This window comes from Plecotus auritus, assembly GCF_963455305.1.
Source record: "Plecotus auritus genome assembly, chromosome: 6".
NCBI lineage: Eukaryota > Metazoa > Chordata > Mammalia > Chiroptera > Vespertilionidae > Plecotus > Plecotus auritus.
In genome coordinates, this window is record NC_137773.1 from 165437324 (window position 1) to 165458209 (window position 20886).

At 50.2% G+C, this 20886-nt stretch overlaps 1 protein-coding gene across 2 annotated transcripts in view; it reads left to right on the forward strand.

The window, feature by feature from the left end:
• The first annotated feature begins 756 nt into the window (after window positions 1–756).
• The window catches only part of CMTM7 (CKLF like MARVEL transmembrane domain containing 7), a 46951-nt gene continuing 26821 nt past the window's right edge, over window positions 757–20886 (forward strand). Inside the window, exon 1 of one of the 2 annotated variants that reach the window (XM_080672521.1) lies at window positions 757–959. In XM_080672521.1, the coding sequence (XP_080528647.1) occupies window positions 801–959 (159 nt within the window). In that variant the 5' untranslated portion in view covers window positions 757–800. The remainder of the gene's footprint in view (window positions 960–20886) is intronic. The other variant, XM_080672520.1, reaches the window with a different exon arrangement.

The window sequence follows — 20886 nt, forward strand, 5'->3', positions numbered from 1 at the left end:
GTTTGCTTGGCTGGAGCTGAAACTGAAGATGAAACACCTTGGGGGGTGGGGGGAGGACAAGAGCACCCCTCGGGGCATCCAAACAGCCATGTGTTGACAACCTTGCTGTTCACAGCCTTGCTGCTTCATAATTGAGCTGTGACACCACTGAGCTGTTCCACAGCCGTTCTGTTCTCACAACCCAGCTGTATCACAATTCAGCTGCTTGCATCCATTAAAGTTTCCTTTTTCACGGAACCCCAAATTGGGGATTCCTGTTGGCATTGAATTGGCAAAACTATAGTGCAAAAAAGCAAAAGATCTTGGTTACCTGAGGCTTGGCAGAAAAGGGGGTGCAGTGAAGGAAGGCAGACTGAGAAGGAGCACCGGGGTACTTTTTGGGGTATCGGCACGTTCTATTTGTTGATCTGGGTGGTAGTTACAGAGGGGTAGACACAGAAAAGTTAACGGAGCTGCACACGAAAGGTTTGGCAAGTGATACTTAAATAAAGTAGGTGCTCTTAGCACACATCTGCACCCCCACACCATCCCAGGAAGCTCAGACCCAGCTGCGGCCCGGCCTTGCCCACTTAGGAAAGACTACAAGGCCTTTCGGGAAAGCGCCGGCCAGCCCCTCCCCGGCTTAGTCGGCCACAGCTGGACGAGCCCTTCCCGTGCGGGAGGGGGATGCGTGCGCCTCGCCCTCCCACGGCCCGGGACCGCACACCCCGCCCCGGCCCCGCCCCGCCCCGCCCCCGTCCCGCCTTATCTGGCCCCTCGGCCGCGGCCCGGGGAGGCGGCCGGCGGGCAGGGGCCGCGCGATGTCGCACGGAGCCGGGCTTGTCCGCACCACGTGCAGCAGCGGCAGCGCGGTGGGACCCAGGGCCGGCGCGGGGCCGCAGGGCGCGAGCACCTCGGAGGGGCTGGTGGACCCGGTCTACCCCCGCACCCACGGGGCCCTGCTGAAAGTGGCGCAGATGGTAAGAGGCGGGGCCGCGGGGCCGCGGTCACCGGAGTGGCCCCGGGAGGGAGGGCTCCGGGTCCCGGGAGGGGGCGCGGCGGGTGGCTGGAGCCTGGAGCCAGGCGGGACCCGCCGGAGCATCGCGCCCGCGGGCGAGGGCGCCACGGTCAGGATGGAGGGAGCCTTCCTCCCGGAAAGTTGGCTGTGCAGCCCCCGCCCTGGAACTCAGCGCCACCCCAGGCCCTTGCTTCCCGGGACCTACTTCCAGGTCCCAAGTTCTTCCCGCCGCCCCTGTGCGCGGCCTCCCCCGCCTCCTGATGGAAACTGCGGGCAGGAGTTCTTGGCGTCTTCCTCTCCTCCGGCCGCCGCGTCGAACCCAAGTCGCGGGGGCGGAAGAGTCGCCCAGGCCGCGGCGCTGAGGCTGCGAAACCCGACCTCCACCGCCACGGCCTCCGCCTTCCTGCCACCCCGCGCGCAGGGCTCCCCACGCTGTGCGCACTCCGCCCGGGCAGGGTGGGGAAAGGGCTGGGACCCTGGTCCCCTGCCCACTCGCGTTCAGAGGGAGGGACCAGATCTCAGGGGGCCGTGGAAGGCAGTTTCCACAAGGAAGGACTGTTTTTGAGGAGTCCGTACTTATTTTGGGGGAGCGGCGTCGCCTGAATGGGGGCCACCTGTGGAGCCACGCAGGACCAAGGTCGCTGGGAGTGTGGCCAGCGCAGGGGCCTTCCACCGGGGCAGATACTGCCCGGCCTGCCCTCTTGTTCCCCACTCTTTTCTCGCTTCCATGTTTTTCTTCTTTAAAAAAGTTTCGTCTTAAACCCCTTTCCCGTTTGCTGTGTTTTGAAACTGGGTTGGGCTGTTTGTGACTCCAGTCATTGCAATGTTTGCAGCAAGAACGGTGAAGGGGGGACTGGTGGTTTTGCAGAGGAGCTTCGGGAAAGAAGCTGGGCCTGCTCAGGTGGACCAGCCCCAGGGAGCCGGACACGGGTGAGAGCTGCCCTGCATTCATAGCACTTACTCTGGGATCTCTCATTTCCTGCTTGGGCCTTCTCTGAAGGGAAGGGGACCGAGTTCCGTTTTCTCTAAGAAGGGTGTCTTGATGGGCCAAAAATTAGGAAGTAGAGGCATGTTAGCCACTACTAACAAAAACCAAAACAAAAAAAAAATGTACTGAGTAGTGTTGATTTTGAGCATGGCTTTTGTTGTTCAGATTAAGAAAGATCTGATCAGCCAATTAAAGGGACCAGTTTACCTCCCATCCTTAAAAGATGAGGTGGGTGGGTGGGTGGGGAGGACAGGCTCACCTGAGCCCTGGAAGACATGCATGAGTCGAATGATGGACAAAGGTTGGGATCAGAGGCCTCCGTGGTCTCTTGGTCTATGAGTTTGATGAACAAAGGTGATGGGGAGGAGAGGCTCTGGTTGATATGAATCTGGTGGACAAAAACGGGAGAAGAGACACATCCATTTCATTTCTTTTTTTCTTTTCTTTTTTAATAAGCTCCTCAGTAGCTCCCGCCTGTGGCCCTTGTGCCAGGTTGCAGGTGACACTGATGGGGCCTGTTCCAAAGAAGAGAACAAAGACATGGAGAATTGCTTCTCTGTGTGCCCCTCACAAAAGCATGCCCCGGGGATTGCCACGCCTTCTTCCTTCCCTGGGGAACTCCCTGAGGCTGCGGGTTGGTTTGAGCAGATCCCCTGGGACTGCATTGGCCCTTGCAGGGTGGTCATATTACAACAGAGAGACTATTTAGGACTGTCTACTTGGGCCTCTTGCCTAACTCCTCCCCATTCTCCTCCTCCTCCTATTTTTCTGGGGTACCTGCTTAGGTGTTTGATGTTCCCTTGTCTTCTTGGATGGAAAATGCATAACCACGGTTTAACATTGGGGGAAGAGCAGAAGCAGCTAAAATGCTCCGCCCTTTGGGCATGCTATGGGTCTCTCATTTTGACCATTGATGTCTCACTTGTATCCTGAAGAGGCTGAGCCTTCTGTCCTAAACTTACTCTAAAGGGTCTTCATCACGGTCTGTCAACATGTTACCCTAAGAAATCATTGACACCCGGCTGGCGTGGCTCAGTGGTTGAGCGTTGACCTAGGAACCAGGAGGTCACAGTTCCATTCCCGGTCAGGGCACCTGCCCAGGTTGCGGGCTTGGTCTCCCAGTGTGGGGCATGCAGGAGGCAGCCAATCAATGATTCTCAACATTGATGTTTCTGTCTCTCTCCCTCTCCCTTCCTCGCTGAAATCAATAAAAAATATATATTCTTAAAAATCATTGAGGAAGGCTCTTTGGAGAACAGCTTTCTTTCTTTGTGTTGGGGCTCTCCTGGGTCACCACTATCAGAAAATGAGAAAGTGAGAAAAAATAGGGAGTTTCTGTGTGAATGTTGACACTTGACATGTCATTTCAGTGAATCCTTATAATCCTGTGCCCGTGATGGTCTAGTGTTTTGTGGTTTTCCTCCTTAGACTAGCGATGCAGTCACGATTGTTGGCTCTAAGGGACTGCTTTGTTGTTAGCTATATTTTTTGATCCTACTATTCTCGATAATGTGCTAGGAATTACATACTGTATACCGTGTGTGTTATTAGATGTTTTTGAGAATCCAGTGAAGTAACGTGTTTGACAAATGAGGAAACTGGCCGAAAGTTTGAGGTACTGCAGTCACACAGCTGTTGGCAGCAGAGGTGGGGACAACCCAAGCTTGACTAGCTCATATCCCCAGAAGACTGCAGCGTTATTGCTTATTAACGTATCTAGGGAAATCAGAACCACAGTGAGGTGCCACTCACTTCACACTGAATAGGGTGGTGACAGCAAAAAAGACATAATACCAAGCAACAGGAATGCGGAGGATGGGAAGAAATCAGAACCCTACACTGCCGGTGGGACTGTCCAGTGGATACAGCCACCGTGGCAAACCGTCTTGGCAATTAGGTCCTCAGACTATGAAACAGAGAGTTGCCATATGATCCAATAATTTCACTCCTAGGAGAAAGGAAAGCATGTCCACACAAAAATGTGTACAGGAAGGTTCATTGCAGCATTATTCATAATAGCCAAACAACTCAAATGTCTAAAACCTGATGAATGGTTAAGTTAAATGTGGTATGTTCATACAATGGAATGTTATTCAGCAGAAAATGGAATGAAGTACTGACACATGCTACAACATGAGTGAACCTTCTGGTAATGCTGTTCCCTCATCCTTCAGATATCTCTTCCTCGAAGAAGCCCTTCTTTATCCCCCCCCCCACAGGTCAGACCCCCTCCCGACGCCCCCCTCCCCCACCCCTCATCCTAGGGAACTCCCTGTGGCTGCAGGTTGATTTGAGGAAAAAGAGGATGGGATGGAATTTCTCCCCAACCGGCCCAGCCACTCTCCTGGCAGAAGCCATTAACAGACAAGCCTAGTTGTCCCGCAGACAATGGCTCTGAGTCTGGAGGAAGAAGTATTACTGTGATTGGAGTGGAGGGAACAAGAGTAGGAGAGGCTGAGTGAAACTGGAGAAATATACAGGGACCAGACCATTCAAGGCCTGCCAGATAATGGTGAGGATATAACAGATCACACTGGGGAAGCATGATGTCAATCTCAACCCACCACTGGGGGTTCACTGCTCCCCTAAGGGCCATTTTTGAACTTCGTTGAAACTCTCTTTTGGTTGTCACAGGGATCAGGAGCATATGAAATGTAAATTTTATTCATTTCAGGGTAGTAGTGAGGGCATTGCAAATACTTAATATCCTACAGAGGTGTTTTGTCTGAAAGGAGATTGAAGGAGTCTAGCTGGGCTGGGCGGGACCTGAGTGGGTGTGTGAGTCTGGGGAGAAGGCCAGGGTAATCATGGGCTACATTTTGGCATTTACAGCCCAATTCCCGGATGGAACTAGTCAGTGGGTGATGTCAGCCTCTGGTATAGCTGTGAGTAGACCTGTGAGTGGAGAATGACCCGGCATAACACAGAACGGTCCACTCGTCCAAGTCAGTTTGAGATCTGTGTAGCAGGGGAGCCCCAGTTTGGTTCCCAAGTGCAATCTGCACACCCCAGTCCTATTTCCTGGAAGCTGGAGAGTTAAGGGCAGCAAAGAACCTCACTGCCAACATTTGTTTACTCCAACCCAGTCTTTTTTTTTTTTTTTTTTTATCCTCACCTGAGTATATTTTTCCATTGATTTTAGAGAGAGTGGAAGAGAGAGGGAAAGACAGAGAGAAACATCGATGTGAGAGAAACACAGCGATTGGTTGCCTCCTGCACAAACCCCATCCAGGGTCCGGGCCGAGGAGGAGCCTGCAACCGAGGTACCTGCCCTTGACCAGAATCAAGCCCAGGAACTTTCGGTCCACAGGCCGATGCTCTATCCACTGAGCCAAACTGGCTAGGGCAATCCAACACTGTCTTGATCTATGAACAAGAAAATACTTTCCATTAATGGTCAAACAAATAATAATAAAAACACTGAAACAAAATAAGTCATAGGCTTTATTCCTAATAACAAAAGCAATATCTGCTCATTGTAGAAACTTTGAGACCCACAAAGAAAATACTTTCCTACTCACTCTCCACTTAGATTAATATTTTAAAGTAAAATTTAAATAGTAGGCGGCAGGTCAGCCTCCCTCTGACCTGCCGCCTACTATTTCATAGTAGACATATATAATTTGAGTGTTTTGGGTTTTTTATTATAAAATTAAGATACTAATATTTTGTAAAATGCTTTTTTTTGCTTACTATATAATGAACTAGAGGCCTGGTGCATGGATTCATGCACTGGTGGGGTCCCTCAGCCTGGCCTGCGCCCTCTCACAATCTGGGACTCCTTGGGGGATGTAGGAGTGTATGAAGCGGCAGGTGGCTTGGTAGCGCTGCCGTGGAGGCAGGAGAGGCTCGCGCTGCCACAGCTGCGCTCGCCAGCCATGAGCCCGTCATCTGGCACCCAGTGGTCAGCTGAGCAGCGCTCCTGCTGTGGGAGCGCACTGACCACCAGTGGGCAGCTCCTGCATTGAGCGTCTGCCCCCTGGTGGTCAGTGTGTGTAATAGCTACCATCCTGTCATCTGGTTGCTTAGGCTTTTATATAGAGAGATGTTTTCTTATGTCACTTAATGTTTGTCTGCAATTTGTTTTTTATATATGTGGTTTTTTTTATTGATTTCAGAGAGGAAGGGAGAGGGAGAGAGATAGAAACAACAGTGATGAGAGAGAATCATTGGTCGGCTACCTCCTCCATGCTTCCCACTGAGGATTGAACCCACAACCCAGGCATGTGCCCTGACCGGGAATCGAACTGTGACCTCCTGATTCACAGGTTGATACTCAACCACTGAGCCACCGAGGCAGGGCTGCAATTTGTTTTTTAACTACGCTACTGTAGCCAGTCATGCATGTACCATGGTCTGCGTGACCAGTCTCCTCCCCGCTTTTGTGGCTCAAGGAGCTTCCAATTCTGTCCACGTACAAACAAGGCTGTGATGAACTTCCTGGCAGAGAAGTCCTTGTGCACAAATCCATAAGTACTTCCTCAGAGTAAATGGCAGTGACCTTTCACAGAGGGAGAAATGAAGGGCTTCTCGCCCTTCCGAGCAGGGTGGCATTAAACAATTGTCTCGACTCTTTAACATCTAGAAATTAATGCGTGTCCTTTTATCATCCAGACATTTCAAGGAGCCAAATGGGATAGTAATCATATTTTAAGTCGCAATAGTCTGTTTGGTGTCTGATGACTTGGAAAAGGAACAATGACATTGATGGGCTAGAAGATTCCACGGTGCTGTTAAATGCGCTTGGTTTTAAGTGGTGGCAACAGCTTGTGCATGCATTGGAAGGATGGGAGTAGCACACAGCTGCGAGGCCTTATTTATTTGGGCTGCAGAGCCTGTGGATTTATTTTGTTATTGTTGTTAATCCTCATCTGAGGATATTTTTCCATTGATCGTCAGGGAGAGTGGCAGAGAGAGGGAAAGACAAAGAGAAACATTGATGTCAGAGAAACACATTGATTGGTTGCCTCCTGCATGCCCGGGGCTGGAGAGGAGCCTGCATCCAAGGTACTTGCCCTTGACAGGAATCGAACCCGGGACCCTTTGGTCTGCAGGCTGACACTCTATCTGCTGAGCCAAACCAGCTAGGGGCAGCCTGTGGATTTCTTAACCACTGGCAAGAATTCCCCTCCAGAGCCCCCCAAATAACCACCTGCCCCCAGATTGGGAACCACTGCCCAGCGGAGATGGTACTGAGAAATAAACACCAGCTGAAGGGGCCACTAGGCTGTGGGGCCAGGGTGGGGTGTAGGTGTATGTGTGGTCCCACATAAGTCTGGAGAGAGTCCCACAGGTTTCCTGGCATTACCATGCGTCCTGGAGACCCTCCAGGGCCATCCTAGATCTCACTGCGGGGCACTCCCTGTGGGGGTCAGTGTGTTTATGTAAATTCCTGTGTCAGGGAAGGCCTCCCTGCTCTCTTCCTCCCAGCCCTGGTCTCTGGCTGTCAGTGCTGGCACTTCCTGTTCAGCGCCACTGGACAGCCATCTGTTTCCTCCCCCTGCCATCTGCCTGGCTGGGCTGGCCCAGGCATGCCGCCTGCCGGACAGCCTCCCTCTGACCTGCCGCCTGCCACATGCTCGCTTTCTTTGTCACCAGTTTGGCTCAGTGGTTCCCTCGCCCGCTGCTCACTCGCTGGCATTCCTCACCGGGGTCCTTAGCAACCCCTGGCATCAGCAGCCTGGCTCAGAGCCTAGCGCTGGCTGGTCTCCCAGGCCTTGGGTCTTCCTGAGGGGAAAGGAGGATGGAGGGGAAGGGAGGATGGAGGGGAAGGGAGGGTGGAGGGGAAGGGAGGATGGGATGGGATCTCTCCCCACCGGGCCCATCCCACTCTCGCTGGCGGAAACCATTAACAGACAAGCTCTCAGCCTCCCGCAGAGGAAGCAGTTCCCCTGGTTTGTGTTTAAACAGAAGTGGCAGTGACATAGTTCTTCCTTTCCCTGGGGCAGCCACACTCTTTTTTCTTCCTTCCTTCCTTCCTTCCTTCCTTCCTTCCTTCCTTCCTTCCTCCCTTCCTTCCTCCCTCCCTCCCTCCCTCCCTCCCTCCCTCCCTCCCTCTATCCCTTCCTCCCTCCCTCCCTTCCTCCCTTCCTTCTTTCCTCCCTTCCTTCTTTCCTTCTTTCCTTCCTTCCTTCCTTCCTTCCTTCCTCCCTCCCTCCCTCCCTCCCTCCCTCTATCCCTTCCTCCTTCCCTCCCTTCCTCCCTTCCTTCTTTCCTCCCTTCCTTCTTTCCTTCTTTTCTTCCTCCCTCCCTCCCTCCCTCCCTCCCTCCCTCCCTCCCTCCCTCCCTCCCTCCCTCCCTCCCTCCCCCTCTCTCTCTCTCTCTCTCTCTCTCTCTCTCTTTCTTTTTAATTTTAGATAGAGAAAGAGCGAAGTCATATGTGGAGTGGTTTATATAGCTTACCCACAGAAAGCATTGCTGGGAAACTTGAGAGTGTCATCATTTTTGAAGATGGAGAAAACGACGTTCCTTCGGAAGGAATGGCAAAGAGAAATTTAATTCAGTGCTTTCGGGTACAAAGTAAATTGGAAGCTTCTGGAAGCAGAGAGAATTGCTAAATACAGTATGACTTCGATGTAGTTTTACTCGCTTCTTCCTCTTAGGTTTTCTTTTTTTTTTTTTTTTTTAATATATTTTATTGATTTTTTACAGAGAGGAAGAGAGAGGGATAGAGAGTTCGAAACATCGATGAGAGAGAAACATCGATCAGCTGCCTCCTGCACACCTCCCACTGGGGATGTGCCCGCAACCAAGGTACATGCCCTTGACCGGAATCGAACCTGGGACCTTTCAATCCGCAGGCCGACGCTCTATCCACTGAGCCAAACCGGTCAGGGCCTCTTAGGTTTTCTTTATCTCCCTAAGAAGGCAGCAGCAATGCTAATACTGTTTATGAAGAAGTCTTTTTTTGTTTTTCACTTTTCCTCTCAAATTATAAAAGTAGTACTTTAATAATAATAACATCTATGATTTGTTGAGTTAGGTGACAGTCCCTGGGCTAGGTGTGTCACCTCATTTGATCCCCATGATAGGTAGGCCCTGCCATCACCTGCATTTTACTGAGGTGCAGAGAGGTTAGGTAATTTGTCCAAAGACAAAGGAAATAGTGAAGCTGGGTTTTGGACCAGGAAGTTTGAGTCCAGGTCTTGAGCTCAGAGGACAATTTGGGGTCATTTCTTTCTCATGATCAATATGCCATGGGTATTTTCCCATGTCCTGAAATCTTGTTTGAAAATGGTGTTGTGATAACTCCACACGAGTCCGTTACTTGGCTGTACCACAATTTATCCATTTGGCTCCTTGGTGGGCACGTGGTAGCAGATCTAAAAGGAGGTGCTATGAGATGTGACAGTTTCGGGTGCTGGTCACAGTTTCCCCCAGAGATGAAGTCAGCTGGAGTGGGGAAAACCCCTCACTGGGTATTGAACGGACAGTGTGTCATCATGTTTTCTACAGCATTTTCACGTGTTATCCACAGGGCTGCGGAAGGCTTAAGGAGAAACCAGGGATACAAGGCTGGGCAAAGGCAGGATGACAGTTGTTCGTATGGAAGATAATATAATAGTTCATCAGTAATAACACAAGAATAAACTATGTTTCCCATACTCACAACGGTAAACTACTTCTGCCCATCCCTGTACCATCCTCGATGGTAAGTCATGAGTTCCTCCAGATAGAACTAAGGTTTGAGCGTCTGCTCTACTGTCGGGCGATTTTAGATGCCATTTCCCTTTGTTGAACGCTTCTAGAGACTCTGTGTTCTTTGTTTCCCCCTTCTTATGGTTGAACGGAAGCTGAGAGGTTTTGCAACTTGCCCACGTTTCAAAACATCCATTAAATTCTGGAGCCAGCATTTGAACCTCGGTGTGGCCAAGGCCTAGCGGTTCCCACCGTGGTGTGCCATCTCTCTGTGTGTGGTGGGCAGGTTCCCGGGCTAGCCCACTGTGGCAGACACAGCCTAGGGTGACTCCCACCGAGTCACAACCTCGTGTAATTCCATCCTCTTGCGTGTAGGTAGGACCTGTGACTTGGCTTCTGACCAACAAAATATGGCGACGGTGATGGGATGTCATTCCCATGGTTATGTGAGTTCTGTGCCAAGGTGAGGGGATGTTTCAGATGTACTTAAGATCCCAAATGTGTTGGTTTTGAGTTTATCAAAAGGAGAGTATCTCCAGGTGGGCCTGATTTAGGTGAAAGTCCTTAGAAAAGGTACTGGGTCCTTCCCAGAGGGATAGGTTCTCTTCCTGAGCCTGAAGAAGTAAACTGCCTTATTGGGAGAGAACTACATGCTAAGCATCTAAGGGTGATGTCTAGAGGCTCATCAAATGAGGTGACACACCTAGCCCAGTGGCTGTCACCTAACTTAATGAATCATAGATGCCATTATTATTATTAATTATTAAAGAGCAGCCCTCAGCTGACAGCCAGTAAGAAAATGGGAACCTCAGTCTTACAGCTGCAAGGAACTAAATTCCACCAACAACCCTGTGAGCTTGGAGGAGGGCCCCAGCCTCATTCCAAACCCCAGCCTGGCCAACATCTTGACTGCGACCTTGTGAGACCCTGAGCAGAGGACTCTCTCCTGCCCAGGCTCCTAACCAGTGGAAACTGTGAGATGATAAATGTATGCTGTTTTAAGCAACTTAGCAGCAGATACTTCATAGACCCATAGAAGCCCTGTGCCCCGCATCAGATCTGCACCCTTGTGGCTGCATCACCGGATGGAGTGCCTGCTCGTGTTCCTCGGGAGCCATCGGAATTGCTTCCCATCTGCCTGGTCTCTGCCGGGGCTCTAAGCTGATGCGCTCTGGGGACGTACCTGACTACGGCCTCCTTCCACCTGCAGGACCGGTTTATCCGAATGTTTGTCCAGCGCCTTGTGGGCCTACAATGGCAGGCAGCCGCCTGGCAGACCGCACTGGCTTTTAATGTTACTTTTTGCTGTTTACTTCAACAGTCATTTTTTTTTGTGTGTTTTTTTTTTCAACTCCTATTTGAAATGAGGCGAGAAGAAAGCAAATCAGTGTTTACCGAATGCAAACTAAAAGCAAGAGGAAGAAAAATTACTTCTGTAACCTTTCATGGGAGAATTACAAGCCTTGTCATGGCAGGCTAAGTTTGACCATATTTGCTTTAACTCCTTGGAAGAACCTAACACCGTAACCAGGGGTAACGTTTCCTGGAGAACAGGCATGTGACTTCAGAGATAGTGGCCTCATTGACACATAGTGTTGTGAATTTCACGTGGAGGGGGAAAAAAGAGACACCTCTGACCCTTGTGTTTATAACGTGACATTGATTTTCCAAGGGTTCCCTGCGTGTCACCGTGATTGAGCGGTGTGTCCTGTTTGCTAGCTGTCACTTTGGGCAGAAGAAAAACTCTGCAGCCAAAACCGGTTTGGCTCAGTGGATAGAGCGTCGGCCTGCGGACTGAGGGGTCCCGGGTTCGATTCCGGTCAAGGGCATGTACCTTGGTTGCAGGCACATCCCCAGTGGGAGGTGTGCAGGAGGCAGCTGATCGATGTTTCTCTCTCATCGATGTTTCTAGCTCTCTATCCCTCTCCCTTCCTCTCTGTAAAAATATCAATAAAATATATTTTTAAAAAAAGAAAAGAAAAAGAAAAACTCGGCAGCGTCACAGACCTCCCCTGGGCCTGATGGGCGTCTCTTGCTGACAGTTAAGTCTACTGTCACAGTTCATGGTGACATCAATCCTGTGGTTATACATGTGGTCGTTACTTCAACACCTAGTTGTCTGGATTATCTGGATGAGCCCCAAATCCAATGACAGGTGTTTTTGTAAGTGACACACAGATGAGGAGAAGGCGATGGTGATGTGCAGAATGTGACAGAGTCTGTACCATGAGCCCAGGATGCCAGGGCAGCCACCATCGGAAGCTGGAAGAAAGAGCGACTGGATTCTCCCCAGAATCTCCAGAGAAAGTGCCATCCTGCGGATGCCTTGACTTTAGCCCAGGGATACTGATTTTTAACTTCTGGCCTCCATCACTGTGAAAGAATGAATGCTTCCTTATTCTAAGCCACCCCGTTGGTGATCATTTGTCACAGCAGCTAGAGGAAACTAATACAGCCAATTAAGGACTTTCCATTGTGGTCAGATTCTCAAAATCTCCAGCAGCGTAGACGATAGATGATGAATGTTTTCTTTTTTTTTTTAGAAAGGCTTGTTCATTTCCAGGAAAGAAGTTTCAGAGAGGTGACGGCCACCCTCTGCCACTGTGGGTGGCAATTACATCTCAGTCTTTCTTATTTAAGTACATCTCTTGCTTTAATAGCTTATTCAAAGAGAGAGGCAATGTTGAATTTCTGCTGAAAAAAGCAGAAATGTAAAGACAGAAACGTAAAAACATGAGAACATCAGAGGCATTCTCAGACAGCAGGTTAAAAGCAAAAGATGAAAGTGCTCTGCAAAGAAGCCCTGCTTAATCTGCTTATTAAATACAGTTGCTATTTTTCAAATGTTTGTAGAAGTGCCTGATGTCTCTAAATTATATGTGTGTGTATGTATACACAGACACAGACACTTGTGTGACGTTTCATTTATAAATCATTTCAGGTTTGATTGCGGGAACCGTACAAAGAACTCCCCTTATGCCCTTCCCCCAGGTTCTTCAATTGTTAACATTTGTTGACTCCTTTTCCACTTATATGCGCATTCTTTTTCTCTCTGAACCACTTCAGTGTGCTTTCCTAAGAGGGACCTTCTCGGACGCACCCACCGTACAGGTCGCTAAGTCAGGAAATTAGTGACACCGGTGCTGTTATCTAACCTACCAGCCTTATTCAGATTTCACCGGTTGACCCACTAATGTCCTTTCTCTGGTCTAGGATTGCATTAGGCCACATGTTCAATTATCCTGTCTCTTTAATCTCTTTCAATCTGGAACAGCTTCTGAGTCTCTCTTGTCCTTCATGACCTTGACATTTGAGAAGAGTCCAGGCCAGAGCAGCCCCATATTGGACATTAAAGTTAGTTAGAGGACCCTTCTGATTCTCAGCCTATTGTAGCTACAGTGGATCCAACTGGTGTTTGGATCATGGCACACCTTATCTCAATGTTAGTGCTTTTGTGTTCACAAAAGTCCCTTTTGCTAACTTCCTATCTGAAGTTAGTTAATAGTTCAAGTTGAGCGTAACAGCATGTCTTGGGACAATGGCTAAAAATTATGGAGGCCTTTTCACCTACCAAGTCCTCGTCTATGAGCTTGACATGAATTACCTCATGGAATCCTCACAGCAAGCTGCCCCTATCATTTAGGGACTATTCTTTTTCATCTTTTTTGTCAAGCCTTAGAATTCACGATAATTATGTAGCCAGATGTTGCTGTATGGGGTCAACTTGATGGCAGAGATATTTAGCTGTTACCCCAAAACTCATGCTCCCTCTTTCACAATGTGGGTTTGTTTCTGGTGACCCAGGTGCAGACAGACATTTCCTGCAGCCTTAGTATTTAAGTGAGGCCGTGCGACTGACTAGCTCTCGCCAGTGGAATGATTGTGGAAGTGATATTGCCACTTCCTGTCTGAGGCTTCTAAGAGGCAGGATTCTCTACTCTTCTTCTGTCCGCTGTAGGCAGAGGACTCGAAGGCCTTATTTTTTATATTTAAAGATCAGGAAACAGAAACAAACCCAGGTCTGAGAGCCTTCCCCGACACCCCTCCTCCTAACTCCACCCTGACACCACCCCACACCCCATCCCGTTGGCCCGCTCTGATTTCTTCACAGCCCTTCTCTAGCAGAAGCCCCCTTGTTCACTGCTTTGTTACTCATTTGTGGTGGTCTTCACCACCAGGACCGGGATTGCAGTAGGGCAGCGACCTTCCTCTGTCTTGGTCGCCACAGGGTGCCTGGTTCCTAAGGGGGTACCTGGGACACTGAAGGCACTCCTAGCCCAGCTGGAGTGGCTCAGTTGGTTGTTGGCCCATGAACCGAAAGGTCACTGGTTCGATTCCTGGTCAGAGCACGTGCCCAGGTTGTAGTCTCGATCCCCAGTAGGGGGCGTGCAGGAGGCAGCCCATTGATGTTTCTTTCCCTCTCCTGTCCTCTTTAAAGTCAATAAAAACAGCCCTAGCTGGTTTGGCTCAGCAGATAGAGCTTCGGCCTGTGGACTGAACGGTCCCAGGTTTGATTCCAGTCAAGGGCACATGCCCGGGTTTTGGGCTCGATCCTTGGTGGGGGGGCATGCAGGGGGCAGCCAATCAATGATTCTCATCATTGATGTTTCTATCTCTCTCTCCCTTCCTCTCTGAAAGCAATAAAAATATTCTTTAAAAATAAATAAATAAAATCAATAAAAGCATTTTTTAAAAGGCACTCATAATCTTTTTTTATGAATGAATGAAAGCATATTTTCTTTGCCAAAGCCTCTGGTAACAGCACTCCTTTCAAAAAGGTCAATCTGGGTGAAGTGCTTGGCCAGCTTGGATCTTCCTCAGGAGACTGTGTTGGAGGTGCCTGCTGGGGGTGCTGTGTGGGCCCAGTGGCAGAAGGGCCCCTCTTGCCAGGCCCAGAATGTGCTACGGGCCCTGAGGCGTATCACTTCAGGCCTGTGGGCTGGGAAGCGGCGAGTATCAGGGCAGGTGGGCCCCCCAGCAAGGAGAAGGTGGGATGCCCAACCGGAGTTCTGACAAAGATGCGGTTTCTGCACTGGCTGCAGGCCTGAGCTCCTTCCCCTTTTGTCCGGTTGAGCTAACAGGTTTCCACTGACTCACACCGTCAAAACATGGGTTCCTACACCAAGGTAAACAGGCAGGTCGAGGGATGAGAGAAGTGTCTGTCAGGGTGTCAAGCTGTCAGGACAGGGTTCCTCATTTCAAACAACAACAGAGAACAGTGGCGTCACTGTATTGGATTAAAGGCTAAAAGAATCCAGTGCCAGATGGGGCCAGCTCACTTTCGGATTTCTATTTCTGGCTCAGGAACTAACCCTTTGGTTGGGTCTTAGTCATGTCTCTTTGCCTGGCCAAGGCTTTTAAGTCACTTTGCCAGCTATTTATTTAGTGCCTACTCTGTCCCAGCCCTGTGCCAGCTGCTGGGGGTACAGTGGTGAGCAAGGCAGGTCCGGACACTCCCTGTGGGCTGAAAATCTGGACACTAAACAGATGTGTTTCATCACCTCTAAAGCACCATTGTTTAAGGCACTGCTAAGGGAAAGAAGGAAAGAGGGAAGGAAGGAAATGCTTTTAATATGATCACAAATCTTTTGCCATTTAGCATTTTTATTTTATGATTATTGAAGAGGTTGTTCAGACTATATATAGGATATATATATATATCCTATCTAATAAAAAACATGCAAATTGACCGTACCTCCGCTACGCCCACCAGCCAATCAGAGCGAGTATGCAAATTAACCCAACTAAGATGGCGGCGGCCACGGAGCTGGAGTGAGCAGGAGGCTTGGGTTGCCCCCAGCAATGGAGGAAGCCAAGCTTCCCGCCTGCCCTGGCTGGCCCTGGCCTCCACTCAAGGCTACAAAGTTTCAATGATAGAAGATAAGTAAATCCCAGATACCTCCTTCCAGCCGGCCCTGGCCTCCACTCAAGGAGGCGCTGAAAAAAAGAAAAGAAAAAAAGGAGAGGCTGGGAGCTTGGGTCACCAGGGGGCATGGCCAGCCTGCAAACAGCCATCAGCCCCTCACCCAGGCTGGCCACACCCCCATGGGGTGAGGGTCCCCGCTGGGGGCTTGGCCAGCCTGCAAACAGCCATCAGCCCCTCACCCAGGCTGGGCAGGCACCCCAGCAGGGACCCCCACCCTGAAGAGGGTGTGGCCAGCTTGAAAACAGCCCTCAGCTCCTCACCCAGGCTGGCCATGCCCCCCCCCAGCAGGGACCCTCACCCCATGGGGGCATGGCCGGCCTTCAAACCACCACAGGCCCCTCGCCCAGGCCGCCCCATGCCCCAAGGGAACCCCCACCCTGATCCGGGACACGCTTTAGGGCAAACCAGCTGGCCCCCACCCGTGCACCAGGCCTCTATACTAATAAAAGGGTAATATGCTAATTAGACTGGGAGACCTTCCGGACATTCTTCTGGACAAAGCCATGGTGGCGGGGCCGAGGTAGAGGCGGTTTGAGGCCAAGAGAGGAGGGCATTTGTGGGTGATCAGGCCAGGATAGGATGGCAGTTGTGGGACATCAGGCTGGTAGGGGATGGGGCTGTTGGGGGTAAGCAGACCAGCAGGGGGCCAGTTGGGGGCGAGCAGGCAAACGGGGGGGGGCAGTTGGGGGTGAGCAGGCTGGCAGGGAGGCGGTTGGGGGCAAGCACACTGGCACGGGGGGCAGTTGGGGGTGATCAGGCTGGCAGGGGGGCATTTGGGGGCAAGCAGGCCAACAGGGGGGCGCAGTTGGGGGTGAGCAGGCCAGCAGACAGGTGAGCGGTTAGGAGCCAGCAGTCCCGGATTGCGAGAGGGATGTCCGACTGCCGGTTTAGGCCTGATCCCTGTAAACTGGCAGTAGGACATCCTTCGAGGGATCCCAGATTGGAGAGGGTGCAGGTCGGGCTGAGGAACACTCCCCCCCGCCCCCTGCACAAATTTTGTGCACCGGGCCACTAGTGTGTGTGTGTGTGTGTGTGTGTGTGTGTGTGTGTGTGTGTGTATATATATATATATATACACACACACACACACACACACACACACACACACACACTCTTGTGAATCTATATAAAGGAAAATTGGTGAAGGAAAATAAATTTGTTAAGATATTCTTACAGGGGAGAAACCAAGATGGCGGCATAGGTAAACACCTAAACTGCTGCCTCGCACAACAATTTCAAAACTACAACTAGAAGACAGAACGGACACCATCCAGAACCGCAGGAAAGCTGACTGAGTGAAAATTCTACAACTAGAAGGAAGGAGAAAAGCTCACAGAGAATTGGAGGTACGGCAAAGGGTCTTTGTGCGCGCAGAGAGGAAGGGCGGCGGAGTGCCTGGCTGGCTTTCTCTGGCGGAAGGGGGAAGGGAGCCCCCGACCGCATTGAACCCCAGTTCTGACTGCACTGAACACCTATTCCGGGCGAGCCCCTGGGGACCCACGCTCTTGTGGGGGGAGTCTGGACTCTCGGGCGGAGACTCGGGAGCCGGGGAAGGCGGAAGACTGAAAGTCCGCTCGCGCCAGTGCACACAAAGGCTGCGGGAGGCTGCCACAGGCTTTCCCTAGCGGAAGGGAGTGAGAGGCTCCTGACGGCACAAAACCCCAGTTCTGACTGAAGTGAGCCCCAGTTCTGACTGCAGCGAACCCCAGTTCCAGGCGAGCCCCCGGGGACCCACGCTCTTGTGGGGGGAGTCTGGACTCTCGGGCGGAGACTCGGGAGCCGGGGAAGGCGGAAGACTGAAAGTCCGCTCGCGCCAGTGCGCACAAAGGCTGCGGGAGGCTGCCACAGGCTTTCCCTAGCGGAAGGGAGTGAGAGGCTCCTGACGGCACAAAACCCCAGTTCTGACTGAAGTGAGCCCCAGTTCTGACTGCAGTGAACCCCGGTTCCAGGCGAACCCCCGGGGACCCACGCTCTTGTGGGGGGAGTCTGGACTCTCGGGCGGAGACTCGGGAGCCGGGGAAGGCGGAAGACTGAAAGTCCGCTCGCGCCAGTGCGCACAAAGGCTGCGGGAGGCTGCCACAGGCTTTCCCTAGCGGAAGGGAGTGAGAGGCTCCTGACGGCACCGAACACCAGTTCTGACTGAAGTGAGCCCCAGTTCTGACTGCAGTGAACCCCAGTTCCAGGCGAGCCCCCGGAGACCCACGCTCTTGTGGGGGGAGTCTGGACTCTCGGGCAGAGAATCGGGAGCCGGGAAGGCAGAGGACTGAAGGCACACACGTGCTAGCAAGGGCAAGGCTGATGGGAAGCCAAGACTGAGACTCCACCCCATCCAAGCAGAGCACAGAGGCTATTGCAATTTGGCAAGTCTAATCCTATAAGGCTGTCTCCAGCACCGGACTTCTCCCAGCATAGACACAGCTGATCCTTACAGCCAACTGGCCTGGAGGTCAATTCTTCCCAGTGATACCAACAACAATAAAGACTTAATTACAACAAGGCTGTACACACAGTCCACAAAGGGGTGCACCAAGAGTGTCCACCCCAGGTTAACTGGGGAGGCAGACCCACTGGGCCAAATTGGAAACCTAGCACACAAATCTACCAACTCAGGGAAGCAGTGAAAATGCGGCGTCTAAGAATCAGATCACAAACGAAAGAAATGGAGGAAAACAAACGACTGGATATAGAATTCAAAACCACGGTTATAAGGCTTTTTAAGAATATCCTAGAAAAGGCCGATAAATATAACGAGACCCTCGAAGAGATGAAAAAGGACCAACTAGAAATTAAACATACACTGACTGAAATAAAAAATATTATACAGAGACCCAAAAACAGACAAGAGGAACACAAAAATCAAGTCAAAGAATTGAAATACAAAGAAGCAAAAAACACTCAACCGAAAAAGCAAAAAGCAAAAAAAAAAATCCAAAAAGTTGAAGATAATGTAAGAAGACTCTGGGACAACTTCAAGCGTACCAACATCAGAATTATGGGGGTGCCAGAAGAAGAGAGAGAGCAAAATACTGAAAACCTATTTGAAGAAATAATGACCGAAAACTTCCCCCACCTGGTGAAAGAAATAGACTTACAAGTCCAGGAAGCCCACAGAACCCCAAACAAAAGGAATCCAAAGAGGACTACACCAAGACACATCATAATTAAAATGCCAAGAGCAAAAGACAAAGAGAGAATATTAAAAGCAGCAAGAGAAAAACAGTTAGTTACCTACAGGGGAGCACCCATACGATTGTCAGCTGACTTTTCAACGGAAACTATGCAGGCCAGACGGGAGTGGCAAGAAATTTTCAATGTGATGAATAGCAAGAACCTACAACCAAGATTACTCTACCCAGCAAAGCTATCATTCAGAATTGAAGGGCAGATAAAGAGTTTCACAGACAAGAAAAAGCTAAAGGAGTTCATCACCACCAAACCAGTATTATATGAAATGCTGAAAGGTATTCTTAAAGAAGAGGAAGAAGAAAAAAGGAAAGATAAAAATTATGAACAACAAATACATATCTATCAACAAGTGAACCTAAAAATCAAGTGAATTAAAAACCTGAGGAACAGAATAATCTGGTGAATACAATAGAATCAGGGGCATAGAAAGGGAGTGGACTGATAATTCTCAGGGGGAAAGGGGTATGGGGGGGTTCATAAAGAGACTGGACAAAAATCATACACCTATGGATGAGGACAGTGGGGGGTAGGTAAGGGCAGAAGGTGGGGTGGGAAATGGCTGGAGGGGAACTATGGGGGAAAAAAGGAGAAATAATTGTAATAATCTGAATAAAGATTTATTTAAAAAAAAAAATAAAAAATAAAAAATAAAAAAATAAAAAATAAAAAAAAAAAAGATATTCTTACAACTTTTTATAGTCAGAGCCCTCCTAAATTCCTTTTTCTTTTTTAATATATTTTTACACAGTGTCCTCTCAGTGCCATCAAGAGTGTGAGCAATGCCTTTGGACCTCTGTTTGGGGAATGATGCTAAACACACCTGGTTCACCATCCCGCCGTCTCAGCCCCACACACCTCTGGTTCCCAGGGTTTTGCACGCAGGGTGCTCCACGCTGGCTCCGGGATTCTTGCCCTGCTACTGACACCCACTCTGCAGGTTTTGATGCTGGCACACTGAGCATTGGCGCATGGCAGGCAGTGGCAACTAAGTCCATCACTGCTGTCCAGTCTCACCAGCAACCACCCCTGCATTGAGGGAAGTAAAAATATGCAAGAATGAGCCCTAGCTGGTTTGGCTCAGTGGATAGAGCATCGGCCTGCGGACTGAAGGGTCCCAGGTTCAATTCTGGTCAAGAGCACATGCTTGGGTTGCAGGCTTGGTCCCCAGTGTGGGGCATGCAGGAGGCAGCCGATCAATGATTCTCTCTCATCATTGATGTTTCTATCTCTCTCTCCCTCTCCCTTCCCCTCTGAAATCAGTAAAAATGTATTTTTAAAAAACATATGCAAGCCCTGGCCGGTTTGGCTCAGTGGATAGAGTGTCGGCCTGCAGACTCAAGGGTCCCAGGTTCGATTCCGGTCAAGGGCATGTACCTTGGTTGCGGGCACATCCCCAGTAGGAGGTATGCAGGAGGCAGCTGATCGATGTTTCTCTCTCATCGATGTTTCTAACTCTCTATCCCTCTCCCTTCCTCTCTGTGAAAAATCAATAAAATATATTTTTAAAAAATGCAAGAACGAGCATCTTTAAATCAGTGAAGTGTGGTCAGTGTGGCAGGGCTGAGCATCAAGGAGGAGGAAGCAGAGGATGCTGTGAGCACAGATAACGAAAGTCCTCCCAGGCCGTGGCCAGACCTTTCTGGGAAGGAACCTTCAGGCTGAGACCTGAGCATGGGAAGGGGCAGGGCAGGAGGAAAAGGTTGGAAGAGTGTTCTGGAAGAGGGAACAGCCTGTGCAAAGGCCCAGAGCTAGAGGGGAAGGAAGGGAGCTTGAAAATTTCTTGGTGAGTTCCCAAAGTGGGCTTTTTAGTAGTGGTGGAGTGTGGGAGAGCTGTTAGCCATACAAGTAAGTTAGCGGTTCCATTAGGCTTTGACAGCTTCTCCGTCATTGTCAAGTGTCTCGGGAACTGCCGGAGGAAAGAGTGATGTAGTGAGCTCGTTAGTTTACCTGTTTCATCTGGGTTTTCCACTGAAGGCGACCTATAGGCTTAGCATTTTATTCCTGAGACTTTACATTATTACACAAATGTGATTAGAGCAACATTAACATAATTAGATCTAAAGAAGTATTAAAAAGCAAAATTCACCCAAGGCCCACCATTGCGTACATTCCACAAATGTTCTAGCTGGGTCCTTGTGTAAGTGTATAGAA